The 27,666-nt window shown below is 43.5% G+C and overlaps 2 protein-coding genes across 4 annotated transcripts in view; one reads left to right on the top strand and one right to left on the bottom strand.

Moving 5' to 3' along the window:
- Positions 1 to 1,445: 1,445 nt before the first annotated feature.
- CCDC127 (coiled-coil domain containing 127) lies at positions 1,446 to 27,666 on the bottom strand. Of its 3 annotated transcripts, none has more exons than XM_056520750.1 (3): positions 27,398 to 27,666; positions 3,716 to 3,844; positions 1,446 to 2,239 (listed from the first exon to the last, which is right to left on the bottom strand). In XM_056520750.1, the coding sequence occupies exons 2-3, from the start codon at positions 3,828 to 3,830 to the stop codon at positions 1,572 to 1,574; spliced, it is 783 nt and encodes a 260-aa protein (XP_056376725.1). In that variant the 5' UTR covers positions 3,831 to 3,844; positions 27,398 to 27,666; the 3' UTR covers positions 1,446 to 1,571. The 3 variants fall into 3 exon arrangements, with proteins under 3 accessions (XP_056376725.1, XP_056376727.1, XP_056376726.1); XM_056520752.1 differs by lacking the exon at positions 27,398 to 27,666 and adding an exon at positions 27,210 to 27,232; XM_056520751.1 differs by lacking the exon at positions 27,398 to 27,666 and adding an exon at positions 12,069 to 12,177.
- The window catches only part of LOC130273629 (succinate dehydrogenase [ubiquinone] flavoprotein subunit B, mitochondrial), a 189,086-nt gene continuing 188,783 nt past the window's right edge, over positions 27,364 to 27,666 (top strand). The window contains exon 1 of the mRNA XM_056520747.1: positions 27,364 to 27,499. Within this exon, the coding sequence (XP_056376722.1) occupies positions 27,431 to 27,499 (69 nt within the window). The 5' untranslated portion in view covers positions 27,364 to 27,430. The remainder of the gene's footprint in view (positions 27,500 to 27,666) is intronic.

Below are 27,666 nucleotides of genomic sequence, written 5' to 3'. Positions count from 1 at the left end.
CCCCACGGTAAAACCGCAGTGTCCTGATCAATCAGCTGAGAGGACGGCGGGAGGGCCCTTACTTGCCTCCTTGCCGTCTGATCGATGATCTGATGCTCCAGCCAGCCATGGCAGGCTGGAGCAGCAGAGCACCGATAACACTGATCAATGATATGCTATGGATTGCATGTAATAGTTTCCTATGAGGACAAAAAAAAAAAAAAATTACTTTAATGTGAATCAATACCTTCCCTAATAAAAGTTTGAATCACCACACTTTTTCTATATATAAAAAAAAGGGAAAGACCAAAAACATATGTGGTATCGCCGCGTACGTAAATGTCCGAACTATAAAAATATAACATTAATTAAACCACATAGTCAAAGGTGTATACGTAAAAAAATACCAAGTTCCAAAATTACGGCATTATTATGGCATAGTGGGCAGAAAAAAAGTCTCTCCTAGATAAAAGACACATGAAAGTCCACCTGAAGTTTGAAGAAAAAAAAATGCACTTAAAAAGGACTCTCAGAATTAAGATTCCCTGGTTTGATGAAACCAAGATTGAACTTTTTGGCCTCAATTCTAAGGGTCGTGTGGTGGAGAATAGACACTGATCATCACCTGCCCAATACCATCCTTACACAGAACCATGGTGGTGGCAGCATCATACTATGCGGGTGTTTTTCAACAGCTGGGATGGGGAGACTGGTCAAGGTTGAGAGTAGCCTGAATGAAGCAAAGAATATAGATATTCTTAATGAAAACCTGACCCAGATTGCTCTGGACCTCAGACTAGGCCACATATTTACCATCAGACAAGACAATGGAGGACATTTATCATTGTGTGGCTGTGTGCGGTCATTCCTTCTGAACCCAATGGAATATCTCTGGAGAGACCTAAAAAGGTTTGTCTACTGGCAGTCCAAGAGAAACTGCAGAGAACAATGGCTGAAAGTCCCAAAATCCAGGTGTGCAAACTTTGTGCCATTTTACCCAACGAGACTGAAGGCTGTAATAACTGCTAATGGTGCTTCAACTAAGTACCAAGAAAAGGGTCTGAATACTTATGTAAATGCAATATTTTTTTCCCCTTACGAATAAATCAGTAAAGATTTCTTATGTACTGTTCTCACTTTTTCATTATGGGGTATTTAGGCCAGAATGATGGCAGAAAAAGACTGCAACATGAAATGTAAAAAAAAGTTAAGAGGTCAGAATACTTGAATACTCTCAATGCACTGTATCCTCCAGAGGGAAGGGTCTGCTACATACATTATGACTTCTTTATAGTGTTCAAGTGCAGACATCTATCCACCCCTCTTCTCGTATAACATACTGCATACTTAGCATAAAGAATCAGTCCACATTTGGACAAAGAAAAAGAAATCAGAGGGCTCTGTGTGCTCTCTCCATGTAGAGCTGAACCATGTCTTGTTCAACATCACGACTTCCCAGCTTAGCCGACTGTTTGTCACATGTTTTATTGTCATTTACAATACAATGTAGACAAAAAGATATACAAAGACAATCAAATGGATTGCACGGTTTGATATTCAGATGTTTCAGATAGCTGCTCAGAAAGCATGGTCTACTCTATTCTGGCTTCTTGCAGTTTTTTGAATTTCTTTAAGTCTACAGTGAGTTCCCAGTATTTTAGGTACACCCACATTAGCCTGCCATTTTCCTGCTTATTGGTGTTTGTCAGTACAGCACAATGGTTGTCATGTTTAAAAATGTCAGTCAGGCCGTCTGTCATTCCCATCTCTACAGCTATTGGATTGGTGGCAGCCTTGACAAGCAATTTGTTTTCTATTTCAAATCTCTTTTTCTTAGGAATAACAAAACTGCAATAAATGTTCTGTCTCTCTTTCAGCGCTTCCTCAAACTCTTTTATCAAGCTTTTCGCTTTTGTCTGCCACTCTTCTTCCCTCTTAAGGTGACTTAAATACGTGGCATATGCTTTGCTACCCTTCTGGGCTTCCTCTATTTCCTGCTTTAATTTGTCTCTCTCCTCCTCCATCTGCTTTCTCTCTTCCACCAACTTCCTGCTTTGCGCGATGAGAGCATTGCGATAACTCAGTGTTCGGTTTTGTTCTTTCTCGACTTCAATTTCCAAGTGAGCCACAGCACGCCTGTTTTCCAAAATAATATCTCGGTATTTTGCTTCAAGTTCCCTCTCCGCAATGGTCACTTTTTCAGTGTATTCTGTTTTGGCTTTCCTAATTTCTTTCTCACATTCCTTTGACCAAATCCACCCTGGAAATCAGAACATTACATTACACATATATTCTGGGGGGGGGGAGACTGTAAAAACAAAAGGGTTTTTGTCGCTACAGTAACCAATCAGAGCTCAGGTTTCCTTGTTATGTGAAACCCAAGCTGTAATTGGGTACTATGGGCAAAACCAGACAATTGTATTTTTTGTTTTTATTTATTCCCCTCATTGAGTCGAAATTCATAAGTATTTTCTTTCTATTTACTTGCATTCTCCCACTGTAAGCCCACAAACAGGCCACATGCTGCATGCTGATGAGTCCTAGAAGTTCTACTAGTCTTTGATTAATGGGTCTTTTGAATTACTACCCCTTGTTTTTCTAACATATTATTTTGGAATACGTAAATGATCACCTACAACATAACATAGATAGTAGGCATAGGAGCTTTTACTAGACCCCATGCTGCTATTTTAAAAGGAGTTATCCAGTAAGGGGACCAGTCAGAGGGAAGTTGGGGCCAAGAGTGTCATACTACCTCTCATCCAATCACTGGCCAAGGCGGGACAGCGCTGTGGCCAGAGATTGGCTCAGCGGCAGTACGACACTCTGGCCCAAGTGTCATAATTTCTGACAGGAAGATGGGGACCAAAGTGGTAGGACACAAGAGACAATGCGTGAATGCTTGAGGTAAGTAAAAGGTTTATTTTTCTAATTTCATGTGCAATGTGCAAAGTTGTTTTAAAAAAAAAAAAAAACTCCCACTGGATAACCCCTTGAACTGCTCAGTACCCCATGATCACATTACAATGGGGGCAATTAGAGGACAGAAAGCACTGCATACATTCTTTTGTCACTGTAGACCATAGGGGTCGAACCCCTTAAGGACAATGGACGTAGATTAACGTCCTGATGCCCTGGCACTGAACGCATCTAGATTTACATCCTCTACATACATTCTGTGCATTATGTAAGAAAATAAATTTAAAAAGAAAATAACTTCCTCTGTAGCATACAACAGCTGATAAGTACTGGAAGGGTTAAGATTTTTTAATGAAGTCATTTACAAATCTGTTTAACTTTCTGGCACCAGTTGATTTAACAAAAATAAAAATTTTACACCGGAGTACCCCTGTAAAGCGCAACTGTCCCCAATTTGTACCCCCATAAACTAATCCCAGAATGACAAAGTTGTTAACGTTTAAAATTCAAGCATACCTTTTGCTGTTTTCTAGCAGCTTTGATCAGGCTAAAAAATTCCTTGTAAGACAGTCAGCAACAGTCATATAGGCATGTCTATGGCCCGCGACCGCCACGCCTATCCACTATACGTCTGTGCTGGGACCGCTGTGTGATTGACACACAGGTCCCAGTACATAGGACAAAATTCAGCGCTCAATGTGACCAGCCTGTTTGCAGATAATTTGGGCACGCCAGTAACGGAGGCTGCAGGGGAGTGAGGGAGGTAAGTAGAGGCTAATTTATATAAATATATAATAAACACATAACCTAAACTTACGGAAAGCAGCGAGCCCCAACATTGGTACCAGCAAAGCATAGTTCCATTTATTTCTGTCTCCATCATCTCCATGTGGATGAATGTTCCACTGGGGTGGGTTGTTTAAATTATTCATTGGTGTTTAGATTTCTGAAATAGAAGAAAAAATTAAAATAAATTGTACCGTGCGGACACATGTCAAAATACACCACATAAACCAAGGCTAGGTTCACATTTTCTGCATTAGCATTTTATCCTATGGGTTCTTATAAACAAAGTATGTTTAACGGAGTCTATAATAGCATGTATGGAGTCTGTCACTGGCATCTGCTCAATAGATACTTCAGGGAGCCCCAATGAGGTTATTTAAAGAAACTTCCCATGTCAGACAGCAGAAGACGTACCTATGTCTGTAATTAAATGGCCACCCTGCCCATACATGTAACCTCTGATGGGGACACTATAGTATGTATAGGACAAGTTCCAGTACTTTCCAGCTGTGAGAGGTGCTGGCTGGATGAACTCCTTTTCTGCCATAGGCAGGAGGCACTGTGGAACTGCTAAATAAGAAAGAGAGAGGCAAAGGCTGAGTACACTCCCAGCCCTCTGAGGCACTGCTGCCTATGCCTGTAGCACAGCCCATTTTGGCCTTGGGGGACACAAAGTTTTCATTTCATTTTGATCAGTGTTATCTGCAATCTACTTTTTCAATGGGCTCAGGGTGCGTAATAAAAAGAATAAAATACCTTCCCCTATCTCCAGCTGTTCAAATTGCTTCTTGTCTACACTGCTCTCTGCTCCTTCCTCTTAGGCTGGGTTCATAATGCAAAATTTCTGCACGGAATTCTGCATGAATGTATAGCCAATTCCCTTCAATAGAATTTTCTGCAGCAGAAATTCCGCTGTGTGAATGGGACAGTGGAATCCCATTGAAATTCATGCAGAAATTCTGCCGTGTGAACATAGCCTCACATGACATTCCGGCAGAAATACCCAACCAGTCACTGACCACAGCAGTGCCTCATCCAGTGATTGACTAAACAGACATTTACTGCACATACAGAGCACTATAGAAAGCAGCAAATATCAGAGAGCAGTGGGTACTTGGACTGTCAGAACAGCAGCAGCAGAGTATTGGGACAGGCAAGTATGGTTTCTTTATTTTTAAATTTACCCAAATTTTATTAAGATTTTTTTGTTACATAACAATAAACAAAACATAATACAGACAAATACAAATAGCCATCCTATACATAATGAACTGATCAACATTGTCTTACATCTCCCTATTGGCCTCTCTGCATAATCTTTTTTTCAGTACCTAGCAATAAGCAAACAGAACATAATACACACAAATGCAGGTGGTCAACCTATACACACTAAACTAATCAACACTACTTTACATCTACCCCCTACCCTCCCAGCATTACCTAACTACACCCAGATTAACCTTAATCTCTGTTCAAGAAAGAAAAGAAATAAATACAAATAAAACAGAACACCCTAATACCCAAAAGGAAGAAGAAGAAAAAAAAAAAAAAAAAAAAAAAAGTAAATAAATATAGAAAGAACAAAACGAAATATACAAACAACCCCTCTCCTCTCCCATAGTCTATTTCACCTAAGTACCTCCCCCCCCCCCCCCCAACAACTCAGTAATCCTGTGGAATCAAACATTATCCACTCTCCCCACACTTTCCAAAAGCCTTCAGAGCCATCACTCATCTCTGCCATTTTTTCCTCCACCCACATAACGAACTGCACTTCCCTTTCCATTCCTCTAAGGCTGGGTTCACACCACATTTTTTGCAATACAGTTTTTTTTTCAGGTTTTTGATAAAAAAACGGATTCCTCAAAACCTGACTAAACTGTATCAAAACGTGTGTACACAGTTTTATCTGTATACGGTTGAAAACCGTATACGGTTTGAAAAGTGATGTCCGGTTGCATCCGTTTTTTAAGAAAAAAAAAACGCATACGTTTTGAACTTTTCACTCCATTATGAATAAAGTTTCACTTGTTTGATTGAAATTCCAAGAAAAAAAACTGTGCAATGTCAAAAACCATATGGTAAAAACTGGATGGAACTGTACACACATACAGTTCTGTATGGTTCCCATTGACTCCCATGTTAAAAAAAAAAAACGTATACGGGTCTATACGGTTTTTCACCTGGACCAAAAACCGTGGTAGGCCACGGTTTTCTGTCCAGAAAAAAAAAAAAGTTAAAAACCGTGTGGTGTGAAAAACAGAGACAACCGCATGCAATATGGTGCATATGGTTTTGAATGGAAAGTCTATGGGCACGGTTTTCTGTACAGTTGCATCCGTTTTATTTTTTAAACCGTATCCAAAAACTGTATAGAAAATCGTGGTGTGAACCCACCCTAATGAAGGTACCACAGGCGACTTCCAGTGCCTATGAATTACCATTCTCCCTGCTGCAATTAAAAATGTCAACATGTCTTTCTTATGGAGTGTCTGGGAGTCCGGGAAGAGGGAGAACAAAGCAATCGTTGGTGAATTTTCCAACATTCTTCCTGAAAACTGCCAATAGACACTAAAACATACAAAAATCTCCCTTCCTCCTCCATACATCTCCAACATCTGCCTGCTTGTTCTGCATACATCCTGTGCACACTTACTGGGCAAAGATACCATTGGGAAACCATTTTATACAGGGAGATGATGACATACCATACGTACAACTACAAATTTGCTGAATCTCTGTTAGAAAATGCAACCCCCAAATCCCTCTCCAGTAGTCAAAAAATCTGGCCCTGCCATTATTGCTCAACAGAAGCTTATATAATTCTGCCAGGGACCCCTTTTCTGTCTCCCTAGAGAGAACTAAATTATCAAATTGTGTTATCTCCCTTCTCTGAGTAGTAGCCCCAATAGTTTTAATGAATGAGTACATTTGGGAGTACTCCAGCCAGGACAGATTGTGATCTACACATCTGGTAAGTCATCACCTGGTCATCCACTAAGACCTCTTTTATAAAGTGGTTTACATTGTCTATCCCAAATCAGAAATCTTAGCATTCTCCCCCAGAGGAAATGAAGGATTCCCAAAAATTGGTGTCATTATGCCTGGAGGTAGTGAAATCCCATATTTATTAATCCATTTATCCCAGATTATGAATGCCTGTCCCACCAGATATTACCAGCCCTTTATTTTCATTTTGTCTACAATAGTAAACCATGGGGCTAATTCCAGCTCTACAGGTGACACAGAGGCCCCCACTACAGTCCAGCCATTTGGGCTATCTCCAGGTGTCCAATCCAAAATACATTTAAAAAGGAGTACTCCGGTGGAATTTTTTTTTTTATGAATTGGTGCCAGAAAGTTAAACAGATTTGTAAATTACTTTTATTTAAAAATCTCAATCCTTTAATTACTTATTAGCAGCTGTATGTTACAGAGGAAATTCTTTTCTTTTTGAATTTCTTTTTTGTCTTGTCCACAGTGCTCTCTGCTGACACCTCTGTCCGTGTCAGGAACTGTCCAAAGCAGCATAGGTTTGCTATAGGTATCTTCTCCTGCTCTGGACAGTTCCTGATACGGGCATCCGGTGTCAGCAGAGAACATTGTGGACAAAAAAGAAATTCAAAAAGAAAAGAATTTTCTCTGTAAGATACAGCTGCTAATAAATACTGGAAGGATAAATATTTTTTAATAGAAGTAATATACAAAAATCTGTTTAACTTTCTGGCACCAGTTGATTTAAATAAAGGGGTACTCCGGTGGAAAACACTTTAAGTACTGCTGCCTCATGGTATAATTACTTGAAAATCCGGCAAACCCCCCCCTTATTGTTTTAGTCAATGTATGTTGTTTTAGTCGAATTTTACCACCTTTCCATATAAAAAGAGAAAGGGCCTGCTGCAACGATCTAAAGTATTTTCTTGGGATAATTGGAATTGTCTGAAACACAAAGAAATCTGGGTAAAATATCCATTTTGATAGTATTCATACAACCAAACCATGACAGGCAGTTATTTTGGTAAGACCCTAGGTCCGCCATAATCTTCCTATACAGTGGGAGGCAATTCAATTCATATAACATTTGTAAATCTGATGGGATCTGAATCCCCAAATATGTAATACTCTCGCTCTTCCATTTAATCTAAATTTGCTTTAAAGTTGCTCAAATAGCTAAAACGTTCAAATTCTCGAATGATTAAGGGTAATGAGATATGCGGGGAAGATACATACATCAGCAGGTCATCTGCATACAGGGCCAGTTTGCGTGATAGGACCCGCACCATTGGCGTGTGGTGCGGGCTCAAGTGTGTCCTTCATATAAGGATATACTGGCTGATGTCTCAATTTTACATCAGTTTTGAGGGTTAGCTAATGTCATTGTTTACATTAACCACAGTTGTGAAACCACATTGTGATTCATAGGTGCAGGTCCTCCACTCCAACGTAGGTGCACAACTGCACTTGTGATACAAGGTACTCAACCCCATCAATGTAAGTGTTCATCTGCATACAGGGCCAGTTCGTGCCCTATTTCAATACCCTTTATGTCGACCCTTGTCTGTAGAGCTCTGGCCAGATGTTCCATTGTAATAATATACAGCAATGAGGACAGAGGACACCCCAGGTGAGTACCATTGCTGAATAAAAAGGCCTATATTATGTATATAATGCCATTATTTTGTTAATAAAAGATGGGCCAAAACCTGTTTCAGAGATGCAAAAATAAACTTCCAACGGACTCTATCGAAGGCCTTTTCGGCATCATCTGACAGACACCTGAATTCCATGTGCTTGAGTATATGCTATTACTGATCTTGTGCGCAAAGTCCTTGTCTCTCATCCGGGCACAAAGCCCACTTGATCCCTATTAATGACCTCTGGTATCACCTCCCCCAACCTTGTTGTCAGCAATTTAGAGTATATTTTAATATCACAATTAATTAATGAGATAGGTCTATAGTTCCCACAATGAAATTGATCTTTATTGGGCTTAGGTAATACAACCACATGTGCCTCCAATGCTTGTCCTGGAAATGGGCATTCTGGTGAAATGCTGTTAAAAATAGGTGTCATACAAAGGGATTAGTAAGCTTTTAAAAAATATCGCTGTAAAACAATCTGGCCCCGGGCTTTTCCCGTTCTTTAGGCCTAAGATCATTTCCTCTATATCCTCCTCCGTGAAAGGCTCATCAAACTTACCCCGTTTTTCATTTCCTATTGTAGGTAGAGCTGTTTCCGATACATATTCGGGAATTTTGGTGTTGCCCCAGTTTCAAAGCATTGGCTAGAGATATTATATAATTTCTTATAGTAGGCACCAAAAGTCTCTGGATTGTGTACCACTTTCCCCTCTAACCCATATGCTGCCGGAATATATACAGGTGCCGACTGTGGATGCAATACTCTTGCCAGGGCCCTACCGCATTTATTAGCCTCCGCAAATCGATAACACCGCTTAATCTCTGCTTTCCTTCCTGCCATTCGGGCCATACGATTTTTAATCTGCTCCCTGACCACTGTCAGTTGTACCAAGCATTCGGGTTCACTTTGATTTTTATGTTGCTTTGTGATCTTATCTAATTCCTGCAGCAAACCCTTTAGCTTAGCCTCATTCGCTTTCTTCACCCGTGCCCCATCTTGAATCAGAACCCCCCTTACCACACACTTTAAGGCCTCCCACTGCATAGGAAGAGAGGTAGAGTCCTCAATATGATCTGTAAGAAATGACTATGGCTCTAGAGCAGTGGTTCACAACCTTTTTTTGCGACTGTACCACCAAAGATTGAAAGTATGTCCGTGGGTACCCATCGAGTGGAACTTACGCATGAGGCGTACCAGCAGACAAATTAAGTAATAAAAGTACATAATTTCATAATGGTGTGTGCTTACCTTTCTAATGCGATACTTAATCCCCTTCTGCCATTATTCCCCCCCCTCCCTGATCCCCTTTTGTGATTATCCGCCTCCCCCTCTATCTTAATCCCCTTTTGCCATTACCCCCCCCCCCCCCTCCATCTTAGTCCTCTTGTGCCATTATTCCCCCCTCCAATCCCCTTGGGCCAATATATAAGATACATACAATAACACCCTCCCATACTGGGGTGTTACACTTAGTTTAACATGCTTACCAGGCCTGTGTCTATCTTGTTCGGCAAGAGTCGGAGGGCCGCACTAACAGGTGACGTCCTTCTGCGATGTGCCGGCTCCTCTGGACAACATCAGGGATGTCACACGTCAGGCCCGGCAACCAGTGCAGCTCACGTAAAGTGGCCATGGCCACATCTCCGGCCGCGGTACAATATAGTGAACTGCTACAGCGACTGCGGTGTCCAATCCCCGCTCTGCGCTGAAAAATACTGGCAAATGCATGGCCAGTATTTGTCAGCGAATTGCCATACCCCCGCATAACCCTTGGTGTACCCCTGGTTTAGAACCCCTGCTCTAGAGACTGCAATTTTGCAATCTATATTACTTAACAGGGTCTCATTTAACCGCCAAGTCCATTCCACTATACGGACCCCTCCATAACAATGTCTGTTTGGTGCCATGTATTCCCATATTATATGGAATTTGTTATCATTTTTTTTATGTATTAATAAAAATCTAAGATTTCAGTGTTCTTGTTACTTGATTTTGGTGCTAACTTAGGTTACATAGCATCCGCACAGTATGTATAAAGGCTGGTCAACATGTCAAGAGTTTAAAATGAGAGCAATGCTTAAAAATAGGTATTCAGATTTCCACAAATATACATTATTCCACACAATGAACATGATATCATTTTATATAATATTATATACATATATATATATATATATATATATATATATATATATATATATTTTTTTTTTCTAGATCAATTCTTCACAAGTTTCAAGATCTTTGTTACTTAAAGGGGTACTCCGCCCCTAGACATTTTATCCCCTATCCAAAGGATAGGGGATAAGATGTCAGATCGCCGCGGTCCCGCTGCTGGGGACCCCCGGGATCCCCACTGCGGCACCGCGCTTTCATTACAGCACAGAGCGAGTTCGCTCTGTGCCTAATGACGGGCGATACAGGGGACGGAGCCGCGTGATGTCATGGCGCCGCCCCTCGTGACATCACGGCCCATCCCCTTAATGCAAGTCTATGGGAGGGGGCGTGATGACCGCCACGCCCCCTCCCATAGACTTGTATTGAAAGGGGCGGACCGTGACATCACGAGGGGCGGAGCCGTGACGTAATGATGCTCCGGCCCCTGTACCGCCCATCATTACGTGCAGAGCGAACTCGCTATGTGCTTTAATGATAGCGCGGTGCGGCAGTGGGGATCCCGGGGCTCCCCAGCAGTGGGACCGCGGCGATCTGACATCTTATCCCCTATCTTTTGGATAGGGGATAAAATGTCTAGGGGCGGAATACCCCTTTAAAAGTGAAGCCTCTGGGGTGACGATGTTCTCATTGACTTACAGGTGGTCCCGGTTACAGTGCAGCTGTTCTGAGAAGAGTGCCTGTGTGCAAATCACATGACCTGGATGGATTTTTTCGTCCCGAGATGAAAGCAAGCACAGATCAATAGCAGGAGTACTGTATATAACTAACTTTCCATTAGACAAGGCTCAAGGCCAGTGGTCTTCAACCTGCGGACCTCCAGATGTTGCAAAACTACAACTCCCAGCATGCCCGGACAGCCAACGGCTGTCCGGGCATGCTGCGAGTTGTAGTTTTGCAACATCTGGAGGTCCGCAGGCTGAAGACCACTGCTCTAGGCTCTGTTCACACAAGTGTCAGAATTACGACAGCAAAACTGGGGCTGCATGTAGTTAGTTATCCTTATAAAAAGACACAGTGGGGGAGATTTATCAAAGTTGTCTATGTCCCGCATCAATATAGACCAAACTACAGAGGGTTAGTCTGGTCTATTGTGCACCTAATTTATCAAATGGCGCACAGCTCTTGATAAATTCTGTGCACAGACTGCATGATCTATGCTTTAGTCTATATATAAACCTGCTCCAGCATGGTCTGACATTTCGGCGTACTTTCAGCCTATTCGACTTGTCGCTGAAAAGTCTCTTTTGATAAATTCAGCACCAATGCATTTTTCAATGCATTTCAGTCTAAAATAGACTTGCATGCATCATGTTCTAAAAATCCTCTAGAGCAAAAGTCGCAGAAAAGTCGCACATATTTAGACTGCGACTTTCTGTGCGACAAATTTAGACAAGAAAAACCAGTCTAAATCCTTTGATAAATCTCCCCCAGTGTCCGTACCTGATGGACAATGATGCACATTAGAGGCAGCAGTATTGGCACAGAAGAGGCACAGAAGTGTGGGCACAGCCTAACATTTCTTTCATGAAACAGTAATACCCCTTTAAATAGGGCCCAGCTGTACACACCTGAGAAAGGATTCCTGTGTGGTGCCCAGACATCACTGTGTCAGCACTTCCGCCCAAACCTCAGCAGTGAAAGGGTAGGAGCACTGAGGAAAGACGTAGGCCAATGAAAAGTTCTGTAGATGACCCGTCAGCCAATAGAAATACAAGGGGAGGAGGAACACACTATGACCTTGTTCTGTCAGCTTGGCCTGCCTCCTTCAGATTCTCAGAGAGGGGAGGGCAAGCAGAGAAGCAGCAACACAGAGCAAGAATGTAACCCTTACAGTGCTGTAAACCTTCCATATGTAAAAGGAAAGTATAATCCAAACTACATAATATCAGAGAAGCACTACTTTATATTAAACAGTATAGCCAATCCCAACCTGACCAAATAAATAGAGATGAGCGAATTTACAGTAAATTCGATTCGTCACGAACTTCTCGGCTCGGCAGTTGATGACTTATTCTGCATAAATTAGTTCAGCTTTCAGGTGCTCCGGTGGGCTGGAAAAGGTGGATACAGTCCTAGGAAAGAGTCTCCTAGGACTGTATCCACCTTTTCCAGCCCACGGGAGCACCTGAAAGCTGAACTCATTTATGCAGGATAAGTCATCAACTGCCGAGCCGCGAAGTTCGTGACGAATCAAATTTACTGTAAATTCACTCATCTCTACAAATAAATGCAAACAATAAAGCAGTGGTCTTCAACCTGCGGACCTCCAGATGTTGCAAAACTACAACTCCCAGCATGCCCGGAAGCCATCGGCTGATAAGTGTGAATAGTGGCTTTATGCAAAAAAAATAAAAATAAAAATACACAATGCCAAAAAAAAAAAGTGCATTTAGCAAGTTCCAACAGTAATCTATCATATTTTGTCAAATATTTGTAGACCATTACTCTTGATCGTTTTTATTAAATAAATTCATAGGGTTCACAATTCCACCAAAGTTGGTTATGTCACAAGAAAAAAAAACATCTAGGGTTCTAGGAGATTAACCCCTAGAATACACTCCGGGAACAATCTATAAAAAGGAGAGTGCAGGAGCTATGTATGCTTCATATAAAAGCAGGTCCTGGCTGCTATTGGCAGCCAGGGACCCGCTACCAATAATTAACATAAGCGATAATGCTAATGCCCGCCTTTAGAGGTCATGATCAATTCTAACCATGGAATTTAACCCCTTGGGGACCAAGCCCATTTTGACCTTAAAGGGGTACTTGCATTGAGAGGGTGGGGCGAAGTGACACTGGGGCTGAGTGGTGACGTCACGATACTCCAGCCCCGTAGTTGTGAGGCTTCAGACTCTGAGCCTCCAGCGCTGCGTGAAGCTCGCACAGGTGGGTGCTGCATGAGAGATTGCAGGGGTCCCCAGCAGTGGGACCCCCGCGATAGAAACATAGAATGTGTCGGCAGATAAGAACCATTTGACCCATCTAGTCTGCCCAATAATCTGAATCCTATCAATACTCCCTGGCCCTATCTTATATGAAGGATAGCCTTATGCTTATCCCATGCATGTTTAAACTCCTTCCCTGTATTTGCAGCGACCACTTCTGCAGGAAGGCTATTCCATGCATCCACTACTCTCTCAGTAAAGTAATACTTCCACATATTCAGGGGTGTGGATTTATATATATACATTTTTTAAACTACTTGTCCAAGGGACTAAAACGGAGCAGAATCTACTTGTCCCTCATAACAATCCACTTGTCCTGGTACAAAATAATTTTAACCCAAATAGTATGTAAATGAGGTCTTATATTAATAAAAACTTGATAGGCAGACCAGTACATCACCCCATTATGTGGATAGGGTCCCTGATAAGTAAGTAATGGAATACTGCAGTGCAAAATAACTTATCCTGACCGCTGGGAAACCCCTCCCCCCCGATCTCTTGTAAGCAGCCTCGGCAGGAATGGGGGCTTGTCCGCATGACGCAGCGACCAACACGCCCTCCCCGCCCCCCATGTATCCCATAGATACATGGAGGGGGCATTTCAGCAGCCCTATCATGCAGGGAAGGAAAATTGCCTTCATGCCGTCTGCTGGGGCCTCATACAAGAGATGGGGGGGGGGGTTGTCCCAGCGGTCAGGCCCCCGCGATCTATTACTTATGGGGATAAGGTTTTTTGCACTACAGTATTCCTTTAAGTAGGTAGTCCCCCTTCAGGTAGGTATGTCCCTTTATCAGGTAGGGATCAAGTAGGGCCCCCTGCGCCATTATGTTACCCCCTCTGATGCCCCCTGCGCCATTATATTTCCCCCCTCTGATGCCCCCTGTATCATTATATCCCCCCCTCTGATGCCCCCCAGGGTCATTATATTCCCCCCGCCCCCCCTCTGATGCCCCCTGTGTCATTATACCCCCCCCCTCCCTTCTGATGCCCCTCGTGTCATTATATTTCCGCCCAACCCCCCTCTCCTCTCCCACATTATTTACCAAACCTCCCCTCCTCTCTGATCCCCTGCTACCTGTACTCCAGCCCCATGTGTGCTCCGGCAGGCTCAGGGGCTCGGCGGTCACTTTTGTTAATGGACCGCATCCTCGGTCCGGACGGAGGGCCACGTGATGAGTGACCTCATCGTACGTGCTGACGCTGTCGTCCTGCGCAGCTCGCTATAGACTGCAGCACACAGCTGCAGTCTATAGGAGTTAAGTTGCAGGGCAAAATTGATTGCCCCTTTATTTGTGAATTCTTTAGACATTTAGCCCTGCTTGTCTGAAGCCTGAAGAATTCACCTGCCCAGGCAATACAATTTCCACATCCCTGAGGCCCCCCAGAAAGATATTACCCCAATCAGGTAGGGCTCCCCCATATGAAGACAGGCCCCAGATAGATATGACCCCCGTTCGGTATGGCTCCAAAGTAGGTATAGAGGTCCCAGATAGCTATGACCCCCATCACTGATGGGGATCATATCTACCTGGGGGCCTGTCTACCTACTTGGGAGCCAAATAGGTTTTCCAAATTGTTTCATACAGGCCCTCAGATAGATCTTGTCCCCGGTATTTAAACAATTATGCCCCTTAAGAATATAGTTTTGCCCCTGGTGATCAGGCAGGTCCTCATATTAGGCAAGTTTATCTCACTCACTCACCATTCACACAGGTCCGCTCACACTGTTACTGTACTTACATCTCCCTGCAGCAGTCTATAACGAGACTTCCTTGAGGTGATGCTACCGATTGGTGATGTCATCACATATGCAGCTCAGGATATCGGGACACTGACGTCCCGTGCGGCGCCTGTGATGACGTCACCTATCGCGCGCATCACCGCAAGGAAGTCTCGTTATAGACTGTTGCAGGGAGATGTAAGTACAGTAACAGTGTGAGCGGACCTGTGTGAATTGTGAGTGAGATAAACTTGCCTAATATGAGGACCTGCCTGATCACCAGGGGCAAAAATATATTCTTAAGGGGCATAATTGTTTAAATACCGGGGACAAGATCTATCTGAGGGCCTGTATGAACCTATTTGGAAAACCTATTTGGCTCCCCAGTAGGTAGACAGTCAATTCTTACGGCATTTAACGCTGCTTGCCCGAAGCAGGGCTAAATGCCTGAAGAAATCACCTGCCCGGCATCCTGAACTGCTTGTCCCGGGCGTCGGGTGATAGGAATTCCACATCCCTGATATTACTTTTAAACCTTTGCCCCTCTAATTTAAAATTATGTCCTCTTGTGGTAGTTTTTCTTCTTTTAAGGATGAGAGCATTTTTTTTGCAAATCTGATCTCTATCACTTTATGCATTAATAACTCTGGGATGCTTTTACTTATGAATTTGATTTAGAGACAGTTTTTTCCTGACATTCTACTTTAACATAGTGGTAAATTTTCGTCAATACTTGCATCATTTCTTGGTGAAAAATTCAAAAATTTCATGAAAATGTTGAAACTTTTGCATTTTTCTAACTTTGAAGCTCTCTGCTTGTAAGGAAAACAGACATTCCAAATACATTATATATTGATTCACATATAAAATATGTCTACTTTATGTTGACATCATAAAGTTCACGTTTTTACTTTTTGAAGACAGAGCTACAAAGTGTAGCAGCAATTTTCAACATTTTCCCGAAAAATTCAAGATTTTAATTTTTCAGGGACCCGTTAAGTTTGAAGTGGATTTGAGGGGCCTTTCTGTAAGAAATACCCCATAAATGACCCCATTATAGAAAATGCACCTCTCAAAGTATTCAAAATGACATTCAGAAAGTTTGTTAACCCTTTAGGTGTTTCACAGAAAAAGCAGCAAAGTGGAGAAGAAAACTCAAAGTCTTATTTTAAAGAAATTAGAAATAAGTACAACAGTGTCCAGTATCATGAAAATAGTAATAAGCAATATATTAGAAAAATCTGCTAAATCAGTGTATCATAGAACAAATTAGCCCATTGAACAGGCAAACAGGTAGAAATAGAACAAAGTTCAAAAGCGAAAATCATACAAAAGCTAAAGCATAAGTAATGAAAATAAGATAAACAAATTCTATTACGAACATCCTGACAGTGTCATGCAAGCAGTTAGGCAAACCATTAAGAAAAGTATGAAGAGAGGAAAACGTTATCTCAGAGACCTCCTATAATGAATTAGGTGTTTCCCAAGTGTGAGAAGTGTGGACTAGGGAACCATATCCCCCAGTGTTTAACCCCGTCCCGAAGAATGGCATATACATCATGATGTGCAGGTAGTTCGCGCATCATGGCGTTTATATAAGTCATTCAGTTAACCCGGGTTAACTGGCAGAAGTCCAACTGTTACCAGCGGGGGACAACTTCTGCAAGTCCCCCCAGGACCATCTGTGGATGATCCTGGTCAGCTGTGGACCAATAACAGTGATCGCTGACTGGGGGGGGGCGGGGGGGGGGGATGTTAAAGTTCAGATCCCCCCCTATGCCTGCCCCAGAGCGGGGGAAGAGGATCCCAGGAGCTGCAGGGGACGGCGCGGCAGTGAGGACCGGCAGCAGGAGCATGTGGAGGCGGCAGGCAAGTGGAAGCAGCAGTGAATATCGCTGTAAAGTAATATTCACTGCTGCTTCTAGGAGTTTAAAAACTACAATTCCCAGCATGCCCAGACAGCCTTGGGCATGCTGGGAATTGTAGTTTTGCAACATCTGGAGGGCCGCAGTTTGGAGACCACAGTGCAGTGGTCTCCAATCTGTGCTCTTCCAGATGTTGCAAAACTACAACTCTCAGCATGCTCAGACAGTCCAGGCATGCTGAGAGTTGTAGTTCTGTAACACCTGGCCCTTCAGATGTTGCCAAACTACAACTCCCAGCATGCCCTTCGGCTGTCTTGGCATGCTGGGAGTTGTAGTTTAGCAACAACTGAAGGCACACTGGTTGGGAAACATTGTTTCCTAACTCAGTGTTTCCCAACCCGCGTGCCTCCAGCTGTTGCAAAACTACAACTCCCAGCATGCCCAGACAGCCGAAGGGCATGCTGGGAGTTGTAGTTTGGCAACAACTGGAGGAAAAAACAGTTTGGAGACCGCTAAGTAGTGGTGTCCAAACTGGAGCCCTCCAGATGTTACAAAACTTCAACTCCAAGCATGCCCAGACTGCCCAGGCATTTTTGGCAACATCTGAAGGGCCAGATGTTACAGAACTACAACTCCCAGCATGCCTGGACTGTCTGGGCATGCTGAGAGTTGTATTTTTGCCACATCTGGAAGAGCACAGATTGAAAACTACTGCACAGTGGTCCCCAAACTACGGTCCTCCAGATGTTGCAAAACTACAACTCCCAGCATGCCCAAAGGGCATGCTGGGAGTTGTAGTTCTGCAACAGGTCAAGGTTTGCCCCCCCCATGTGAATGACAGGGTACATTCACACTGGCGGGTTTACAGCGATGCAGCAAATTTTCCGCTGCAGCTCAAACTCCCAGCGGGAAACTCACTGTGAACCCCCGCCTGTGTGAATGTACCCTAAAAACACTACATATACACATACACAGTTTCCCCCCCCACAATAAAAATGAAACACATCAAGTACGGCACTGTTTCCAAAACGGAGCTTCCAGCTGTTGCAAAACAACAACTCCCAGTATTGCCAGACAGCCATTAACTGTCCAGGCATGCTGGGAGTTTTGCAACAGCTGGAGGCACCTTGTTTAGGAATTACTGGTGTAGAATACCCCTATGTCCATCCATATGCAAATACCAAATTTTTGCCTCAAATACGCATGGCACTCTCTCACTTCGGAGCCCTGTCGCATTTCAAGGCAACAGTTTAGGGCCACATATGGGGTATTTCCGTACTCGGGAGAAATTGCCTAACAAATTTGGGGGGCTTTTTCTCACTTGACGTCCAAACATGGGGTACTTTCATACTCAGATGAAATGGGGTTACAAATTTGGGGGGGCATTTTCTCCTATAACCTCTTGTAAAAATAGTAATTTTTTTTGGGGGGGGGGGAAACTGCATTTTAGTGAATTTTTTTTATTTTAATTTACACATCCGACTTTAAAGAAAAGTCATCAAACACCTGTAGAGTGTTAAGGCTCACTGTATGCCTTGTTATGTGCCTTGAGTGGTGTAGATTCCAAAATAGTTTGCCATGTTTTTTTTTTTTGCTGTTATGGAACCATAGGGACTTCCTAAATGTGACATGCCCCCCTAAAACCATTTCAGCAAAATTCACTCTCCAAAATCCCATTGTCACTCCTTCGCTTCTGAGCACTTTACTTTCACATATGGGGAATTTCCTTACTCGAGAGAAATTGGGTTACAGATTTTGGGGGGGCATTTTCTCCTTTTACCCCTTTTAAAAATTCAAAAACTGGGTCTACAAGAACATGTTAGTGTAAAAAAAAAAATGGAGTTTTTAATTTTTCTCCTTTAATTTGCTGCTATTCGTATGAAACACCTAAAGAGTTAACAAACATTCTGAATGTCATTTTGAAAACTTTGAGGGGTGCAGTTTTGAAAATTGGGTCATTTATAGGGTATTTCTAATATTAAGACCCTTCAAATCCACTTCAGAGCTGAACTGGTTCCTGAAGAATTCTGACTTTGAAAATTTTGTGAAAAATTGGAAAACTGCTGCTGAACTTTGAAGCCCTCTGATGTCTTCCAAAAGTAAAAACATGTCAACTTTATGATGCAAACATAAAGTAGACATACAATGGAGATCAAAAGTTTGGGCACCCCAGATAAAAATTTGTATTAATGTGCATAAAGAAGCCAAGGAAAAATGGAAACATCTCCAAAAGGCATCAAATTACAGATTAGACATTCTTATAATATGTCAACAAAAGTTAGTTTTATTTCCATCATTTACACTTTCAAAATAACAGAAAACAAAAAAATGGCGTCTGCAAAAGTTTTGGCACCCTGCAGAATTTATAGCATGCACTGCCCCCTTTGTAAAGCTGAGACCTGCCAGTCTCATGGATTGTTCTCAATCATCATCTGGGAAGACCATCTCAAAGGTTTTAAATGTCCAGACTCATCTGACCTTGCCACAACAATCAGTACCATGGGTTCTTCTAAGCAGTTGTCTAGAAATCTGAAACTGAAAATAGTTGACGCTCACAAAGCTGAAGAAGGCTATAAGAAGATAGCAAAATGTTTTCAGATGTCAATATCCTCTGTTCGGAATGTAATTATGAAATGTCAGTCATCAGGAACAGTAAGAGTTAAAGCAAGATCTGGAAGACCAAGAAAAATATGAGACAGAACAGCTCGCAGGATTGTGAGAAAAACTATTCAAAACCCACGTTTGACTGCACAATCCCTCCAGAAAGATCTGGCAGGCACTGGAGTTGTGGTACACTATTCCACTATAAAGAGATACTTATACAAATATGGTCTTCATGGAAGAGTCATCAGAAGAAAACCTCTTCTACATCCTCACCACAAAAATCAGCGTTTGAACTTTGCAAATGAACATATAGACAAGCCTGATGCATTTTGGAAACAAGTTCTGTGGACAGATGAGGTTAAAATTGAACTTTTTGGCCGGAATGAGCAAAGGTACGTTTGAAGAAGAAGGGGAACAGAATTTAATGAAAAGAACCTCTGTCCCACTGTTAAGCATGGGGGTGGATCAATCATGCTTTGGGGTTGTATTGCAGCCAGTGGCACAGGGAACATCTCACGATTAGAAGGAAAAATGGATTCAATAAAATTTCAGCAAATTTTGGATGCTAACTTGATGCCCTCTGTGAAAAAGCTGAAGTTAAAGAGAGGATGGCTTCTACAAATGGATAATGATCCTAAACACACCTCGAAATCCATGGGGGATTATATCAAGAGGCGGAAACTGAAGGTTTTGCCATGGCCTTCACAATCTGCTGACCTCAACATAATTGAAAATCTATGGATAGACCTTAAGAGAACAGTGCGTGACAGACAGCCCAGAAATCTCAAAGAACTGGAAGACTTTTGTAAGGAAGAATGGGCAAAGATACCTCAAACAAGAATTGAAAGACTCTTGGCTGGCTACAAAAAGGGGGCAGTACAAGATATTAACTCTGCAGGGTGCCCAAACTTTTGCAGATGCCATTTTTTTTGTTTTCTGTTATTTTGAAAGTGTAAATGATGGAAATAAAATCTAACTTTTGCTGACATATTATAAGAATGTCTAATTTGTAATTTGATGCCTTTTGGAGATTTTTCCATCTTTCCTAGGCTTCTTTAAGCACATTAATAATTTTTTTTTACCTGGGGTGCCCAAACTTTTCATCCCCACTATATTGTATATGTGAATCAATATATAATTTATTTGGTATGTCAACTTCATAAGAAAAAGCATCCCAGAGGTATTAATGCTTAAAGCGCAACTGTCATGGAAATGATACCCCCCAGACTAATAACATGATAGTATAGATGATGATATGTGTAATGCAGCTGTACTTTTCCTGCTGATAAAGAGTGATAAACAGCAGCCAAAATAGTTTTATCGTGCGGTCAGCAACAGACGGATAGGCGTGGCTGGGGATCATAATGCCCCACCTCCACCACGCCTATCCCCTGTAAGTGAGTGCTGGACCACTGTGTAATTGACACACAGGTCCCCACCCCCCGATGTCCATGATGTGCGGGCCGGCGTGACTCCACTGAGCCTATACATATAATGTGCACCTTTATGTTATATGAAATACAGTGCCCATACTCCTCTTCTTTATTCTCATGGTGCCGGAGACGCGCTGCTTCTGCTTTCACTATAGGCAGTGAGCTCGCTCCCTGCCTCTAGCACTGCGCAGGCGCATTGAGCTGGCGGCAGACAACGGGAGCGAGCTCATTGCCTATAGTGAAAGCAGAAGCAGCGCGTCTCCGGCACCATGAGAAGAAAGAAGAGGAGTACTGGCACTGTATTTCATATAACATAAAGGTGTAGATTATATGTATAGGCTCAGTGGAGTAATGCCGGCCCGCACATCATGGACATCGGGGGGTGGGGACCTGTGTGTCAATCACACAGTGGTCCAGCGCTCACTTACCGGGGATAGGCGTGGCGGAGGTGGGGCATTACGATCCCCAGGCACGCCTATCCGTCTGTTGCTGACCGCACGATAAAACTATTTTGTGGCTGATAAAGAGTGATAAACAGGAGCCAAAAGTACAGCTGCATTACACGTATCATCATCTATACTGTCATGTTATTAGTCTGGGGGGTATCATTTCCATGACAGTTGCGCTTTAACCCCTTCCCGCTATAGGACATATGCATACGTCCAATCATCAGACACATTCGTGCAATTGGACGTATGCGTACGTCCTAGCGATCTCCGGCACTGCCGCGGGCAGCGCAGGAGATCGGCGACGGGACCCGGCTGTCAGTCACAGCCGGAGTCCCGGCTGTCAGTCACAGCCGGAGTCCCGCCGGAGCCGCAATCGCACCGGTCCCAGCAGCATTAACCCCATAGATGTCGTGATCAGTCCTGATCACGGCATCTATGGTGTTGACAGGGGGAGCGCTGTTGCTTGTTATGGCAGCAGGAGGTCAGATCATAACCTCCTGTATGCCTGCCAGAGGTTGGATCGCACAGGCTGTAGTGTGTGCAGCTCATCAGGTCATACTATGCTGCAGTACAAATGTATTGCAGCATAGTATAACCTGTAAAAAGTGTAAAATTAAATAAAAAGTTCTTCAATAAAAGTATGAAGAGTAAAAAAAATAAAAAAAATGCCCCTTTCCCAATAAAAGCCCTGTATTATCACCAAAAAAGATCAAAAACACAAATCATATACATAGTAGGTATTGCCACGTGATGTGTACTATAAAACTATAATGTAAATTATCCCGCACGGTGAACGCCGTAAAACATAAAAAAAAACGCAAAATTCACCAATTTTGGTACAAATAGCGGAGTAAAAAAGATCAAAAGGTAGCACGTAGCACAAAAATCATACCAATAAAAAGTACAGCTCATCCCGCAAAAAATAAGCCCTTACTCAATGGCGTCGGACGAAAAATTAAAAAGTTACGGCTGTTGGAAAATGAATGGCAGAAAAATTATTTTGCTCGTGAAAAGGAAAAATAACATAGAAAGTAGGGATCTACCGATATCGTTTTTTAAGGGCTGATACCGATACTCTGTGGAGGTTAGGGCTGATAACTTATACCAATATTCCGGTATAAGTTAACGGCTATTTATCCCCCACGGCGACACCGCTGCAGATCATTGATTTAAAGCGGGCGCTTTAAATCAATGAACTGCAGGGGCTTTTGCAGTGTCAGAGACCGCCGCCGCCGCCACCCGCTTCTCTCCCCCTGCCTGTTCTGGGGTCCTGAGTCCTGTCAAAGTTTTTCACAAAAAATGCTTCATGTGTAAACAAAAATGCACCAGTTATATAAAGTACAATATGTCACGAAAAAACTAACTCAGAATCGCTCTGCTCAGAAAAAGCGCTCTAAAGTTATTACCATTTAAAGAGATACATGTCAAATAAAAAAAAAAAAAGAGCCTGGTCATAGAGGTAAAAAATGGGTCGGTCCTTAAGGGGTTAAAGCAGCGATTCCCAACCGTGGTGCCGTGTGTGGCGTTCGGCACTGCCCGTGGTGCCGCTACATTTTGCCATGATTTATTTATTTTCTTTTTTTAATGTCCCACCCCAGCCTGCGTGCTTATGACTGACGGCGCAGGGGGGGGTGGGGTGAAGGGAAGCCTGCGTGCGCACTGCGCACACAGCATCCCCCTGTGTCCCCCTCTCCTTTGCGGCGCAGTGAGACGAAAATGGTGCCCTGGGGCAGAACGAGCTGCATCTGCGCCGGACTCCCGTGCCTGCCGTGGAACTGCAAGCTGCGCGGGTTGGTTTGCTTAAGATACCGTACCCTTTCAGCCCCTCTGTTACCCCTTCTCAACCCTGTCCAAACCCCCACCACCACCACGCAGGTCCACCCTCTACCCCCCCCCCCCCGTCACTCATGTCCACCCCCCCGTCATCCATGTCCGCCTTGTCCACCTCCCTGTCACCCATGTCCACCCCCCATCACCCATGTCAACCCCCCCCCTCACACATGTCCACCCTCCTGTGATCCATGTCCGCCTTGTCCACTCCCCTGTCCATCCCTGTCACTCATGTTTACCCCCCCCCCGTCTACCCCCGTAGTCTACTCTGTCACCCATGTCCACCCTCCTGTTCACCCATCTGTCCCTTTGTCCCCCCAGTCCACCCCTCTGTCACTCCTGGCCCTCTTTTACCCCCTTGTCCACCCCTCTGATGCCCTGTCTCCCATGTCCACCTCCTGTCATCCATGTCTACCCCCCCATCCAACCCTCTGTCACCTTTGTTCCCCCTCCATTGTCCACCCCTGACCACATCCTTGTCACCCATGTCCACCCCCTATTCACCTGTCACCCCCATATGCCCCCGTCACCCATGTTCACTCTTCTACACCCATCTGTCACCCTTGTACACCTCCCTACACCCCTCTGTGAAAAATGCCCTCCCCACAATAAAAATGGAAATTGTCCCCCCCCCCCCATTTTACCCCCAAAAAGCGTAAAAAACAAAACAAAAAAAACCAAAAACATATTTGGTGTTGCTGCGTGTGTAAATGTCTGGACTACCAAAATATAATGTTAATGATCCCGTACAGTGAATGGCGTAAACGTTAAAAAAAATAAAAAAAATTTGCTGCTTTGTCACATTTTATTCCCAAAAAAAAACAAAAAACAATATTAATTAATAAAAAGTGATTTAAAAGTTTCATAAAAGGAAATGTGGTATCGATAAAAAGTACAGATCACGGCACAAAAAATGAGCCCTCATACAGCCACGTACATGGAAAAATTTTTAAGTTAGGCTAGGTTCACACTAGAGCTGGGCAGTATGACCAAAAATGTGTATCATGGTATTTTTGTAAGTTATGGCGGATCCACGGTATTTAACAGTATCCCCCCCCCCCCCATCATGTGACCCGTGGGCCAGCCGGCTCCTTACATGACAGTGCGCTCAGCCTATCAGCGCGAGGCGGGAAATCGCTGCGGCCGGTGATAGGCTGACGGCTCTGTGAAGTTCCCATCCCCAGCGTGAGGCAGATACCAGAGCAACGGGGGAATGTAGGAAGGTGAGTTAAAGTTTATTTTGTTTGTTTTTGCAGCCCGGACACAGGAATATGTAGTACAATACAGAGTTCCAGCGCCGGCATCCCGCAACTCACAGGAGGACGAGGAGAGCAGCGCTTGCGGGTGACATATGATAAGTTCCCCGATGTGGGGGACAGCGCAGCGCTGGGATGATAATTCATTGGGAGGGGGGGGGGGGGGGGGAGAAGCAGAACAGTGCCTGCGGGTCACATATGATTAGTTTTTCGATGTGGGGACAGCACGCTGCGGCTGATAATTCATTCATTCGAGAGGGGGGGGGCTACAGAGGAGGAAAGTCTTTTTGCCAAAGTACCCCTTTAAGTCTTCTCTCATATTGCATTTCAAATGTATTTCAGTACAGCAGAAAGCATGATCTAGTCACAGCTAAGATTCTTAGCCAATAGCTGCCGAAGTTGTCCCAACTTCACTCCCTAGCCTGTGAGAAGAGGCAGAACTTGTATTCTGTAGCTAAGTTAGTCAAATATAAGCCTTGGCTTAGCCCCCTAACCACCATCCCCTTGGGAATCCATGTTCATAAAGTACAAGTAATTAGGAACGTAAAGTGTCAAATGTCCATAGTTGTTTTTACTCTTGCGACCCACTGGGATCGGGAGTTATTAGCCAGGGAAGGAAGCAGCATTGCACTCCACCCCCTGGCCAGCTGATAGATCCATACATTTGTCTGCAAAGACTTCAATGCAGAGAAATGGTCAATTCTCACGGCCAGCCAGGAAGTGGTGCGGAATGCCGCCTGCTTCCCCAGAGATGTCTTGATCGCAGTAGGTTTTTTGCTGTATGCAAAAATGTAGTCAACTACACTATTGTGTATGAAAAAATTATATATGTTGTTATGATCCGTTTACATACAGTGGCAGTGAAGATGTTTTTTGCTCTCTTTCGTTCTGGGGCCAACTTGGAGTATGGGCGGGGCTTCATTACGTCACTGCTGCTGTTTGCTAGCTGCGGGACCCAGCAGAGAAGCAGGAGCAGTGACATCATGAACATACAGAAGATTATAGCAGGGGAACCGGAGCACGGAATGGGACCAGGTAAGTATGGTTGTCATCAGTGTCACCTGCACTAACTGTCTGTACTGATGAAATTGATGACAGATTTCCTTTAAACTGACAGCAATAACATGATGTAAATGCACCCTATTTTATAGATGTTTAAGCTATGTTAACACAGTGCAGTTTCCCACATTTTTGACAACATCTTGGCAAAACCACTTGAAAAACCACATTGGCCCTCATTTACTTAGATAATCGGGTTGTAAGTCTATCTTGCTTTCTTACCCGACTGCTTTTTTCCCCTGGTATTTATTATGTTGCATCCTGTTTGTCGCACGTGGGTTTTGTTGGTTTTGGTTTCCAACTCCTCTGAGTTGTCGGGAAAAAATCCACAACAATTCAACAAATTCGGGTTGGAAAGCTTTATAAATACGTGGGAAAGCTCAGAAATGTCGGGTTACGCCCCTTTTTCGGGTTTGGGAGAATCCACATCGGGTCCGTTGGGAAAAAAGGTTGCATTGTGTCGCACGATGTCTGCGACATGTCGCAGACAAAGATGCGCCAAAAAAACCCGACAAAACAAGTTGGGTTTAGAATAGTAAATGAGGGCCACCATGTTCACCATTTAGGCATTGCCTTTGCCCATAACAAGCTATCACAGCACAGCTTTCATTTTACCAGACATTGTTAAAGTGTATTTTGTTGCTATCCAAAAGGTGTCTGATCGTGGGGGTCCAGCCGCCGGGACCCACAACACAATTTTTCATCATGTTCAGAAAGCTGGGTTTGGGTGGCTGTGACCTCACACCACACCTCTCCCATTCATGCCAGGGGACAGCATCCAAGCCGGAACGAGGACACCTAGTGGCCACAGATATTGGTAAGTATGTTTATAAAACTGTTTATATTTTTTATGCATTTTTATTTTTTGCATTGGTTCTCAGTCCCATTATCAAAAGTTTTAAAAGGTGACAGTGCCCATTTAAGATAGGAAAGCTGAGCTGTGATTGGTTATCATGGGAAATACCACATAGTTTTGGTAAGGCTGCGTACACATCATGATTTTTCCATCCGACTTGAGTACACGATTTTTATAGCTTAAAATTGTATGAAATCGTATATAAAGTCGGATCCATTGACCTCCATTATAAAATCAGATCCATTAGGCTGCATTTACATCACGATTTCTCCATCCGACCAGAGTACACGATTTTTATAACTTAAAATCGTATATAAAGTCGGATCCATTGACCTCCATTAAAAAATCTGATCCATTACACACCTCCGATTTGATTCGCATCCAATTTCAAACGATTTTTGTTCAGGTCTGAAATCGTGGTCAACCCCAATTTCAGACCCGAACAAAAATCGGGTGAAATCTGATGTGGAACAAATCGGAGGTGTGTAATGGATCTGATTTTATAATGGAGGTCAATGGATCCGACTTTATATACGATTTCATACGATTTTAAGCTATAAAAAAAAAAAAAACGTGTACTCAAGTCGGATGGAGAAATGGTGATGTGAACGCAGCCTAGCAGTCACGGTAAATATGAGACAGACAAGGAAAAAAAAAAAAAAAGGGTCTGAGAGCCAGGAACCATTCATGCCTGACCCACTCATATTTTCCCTGTTCTAAGTCTAAGCCACAGGTGTGAACAGGGATAAAGACAAGCTCTCAACCTAACTTCAGCATCACCAGCAGCTCGCGGACCAATGAGGACTCTCACCAGCTCCAGCTCACGTGACGTGACACCATGTGTAACTGTTTGCTCATTTTGATAAGCACCATACTTGCCCTGCTTGACAGACGCCGGTGTTAGTTGGCAACATGGCGGCACTGAGCGCAGCGGCTTCGCGGCTCCTGGCACGGAGGTTGTTGTCCGGCACAGGCAGTAAGGTGGGTTTTGGCGCTGGGTACCAGGGCACAGGCAGTGAGCGCGCTACGGAGCGCCGAAGTCCGTTATGTAATTGAGGCAACAGGGCGGGGTTAAGGCAAGGTCACCTCCTCTTTTCCGGATGGTGATTGGCTGATGGGGATACAGTCCGCTCTCTTCTCTCTTCGGA

This window comes from Hyla sarda, chromosome 5 (genome assembly GCF_029499605.1).
Source record: "Hyla sarda isolate aHylSar1 chromosome 5, aHylSar1.hap1, whole genome shotgun sequence".
NCBI lineage: Eukaryota > Metazoa > Chordata > Amphibia > Anura > Hylidae > Hyla > Hyla sarda.
This window is presented reverse-complemented; position numbering and strand designations above follow the sequence as displayed.

Excerpts from the sequence above, each read along its gene's own strand:
- CCDC127 (XM_056520750.1), bottom strand. The coding sequence starts at position 3,830 with ATGAATAATTTAAACAACCCACCCCAGTGGAACATTCATCCACATGGA. Across the intron at positions 2,240-3,715 it reads GTTGGGGCTCGCTGCTTTCC|GGTGGATTTGGTCAAAGGAA; the intron begins GTAAGTTTAGGT and ends TCTGATTTCCAG.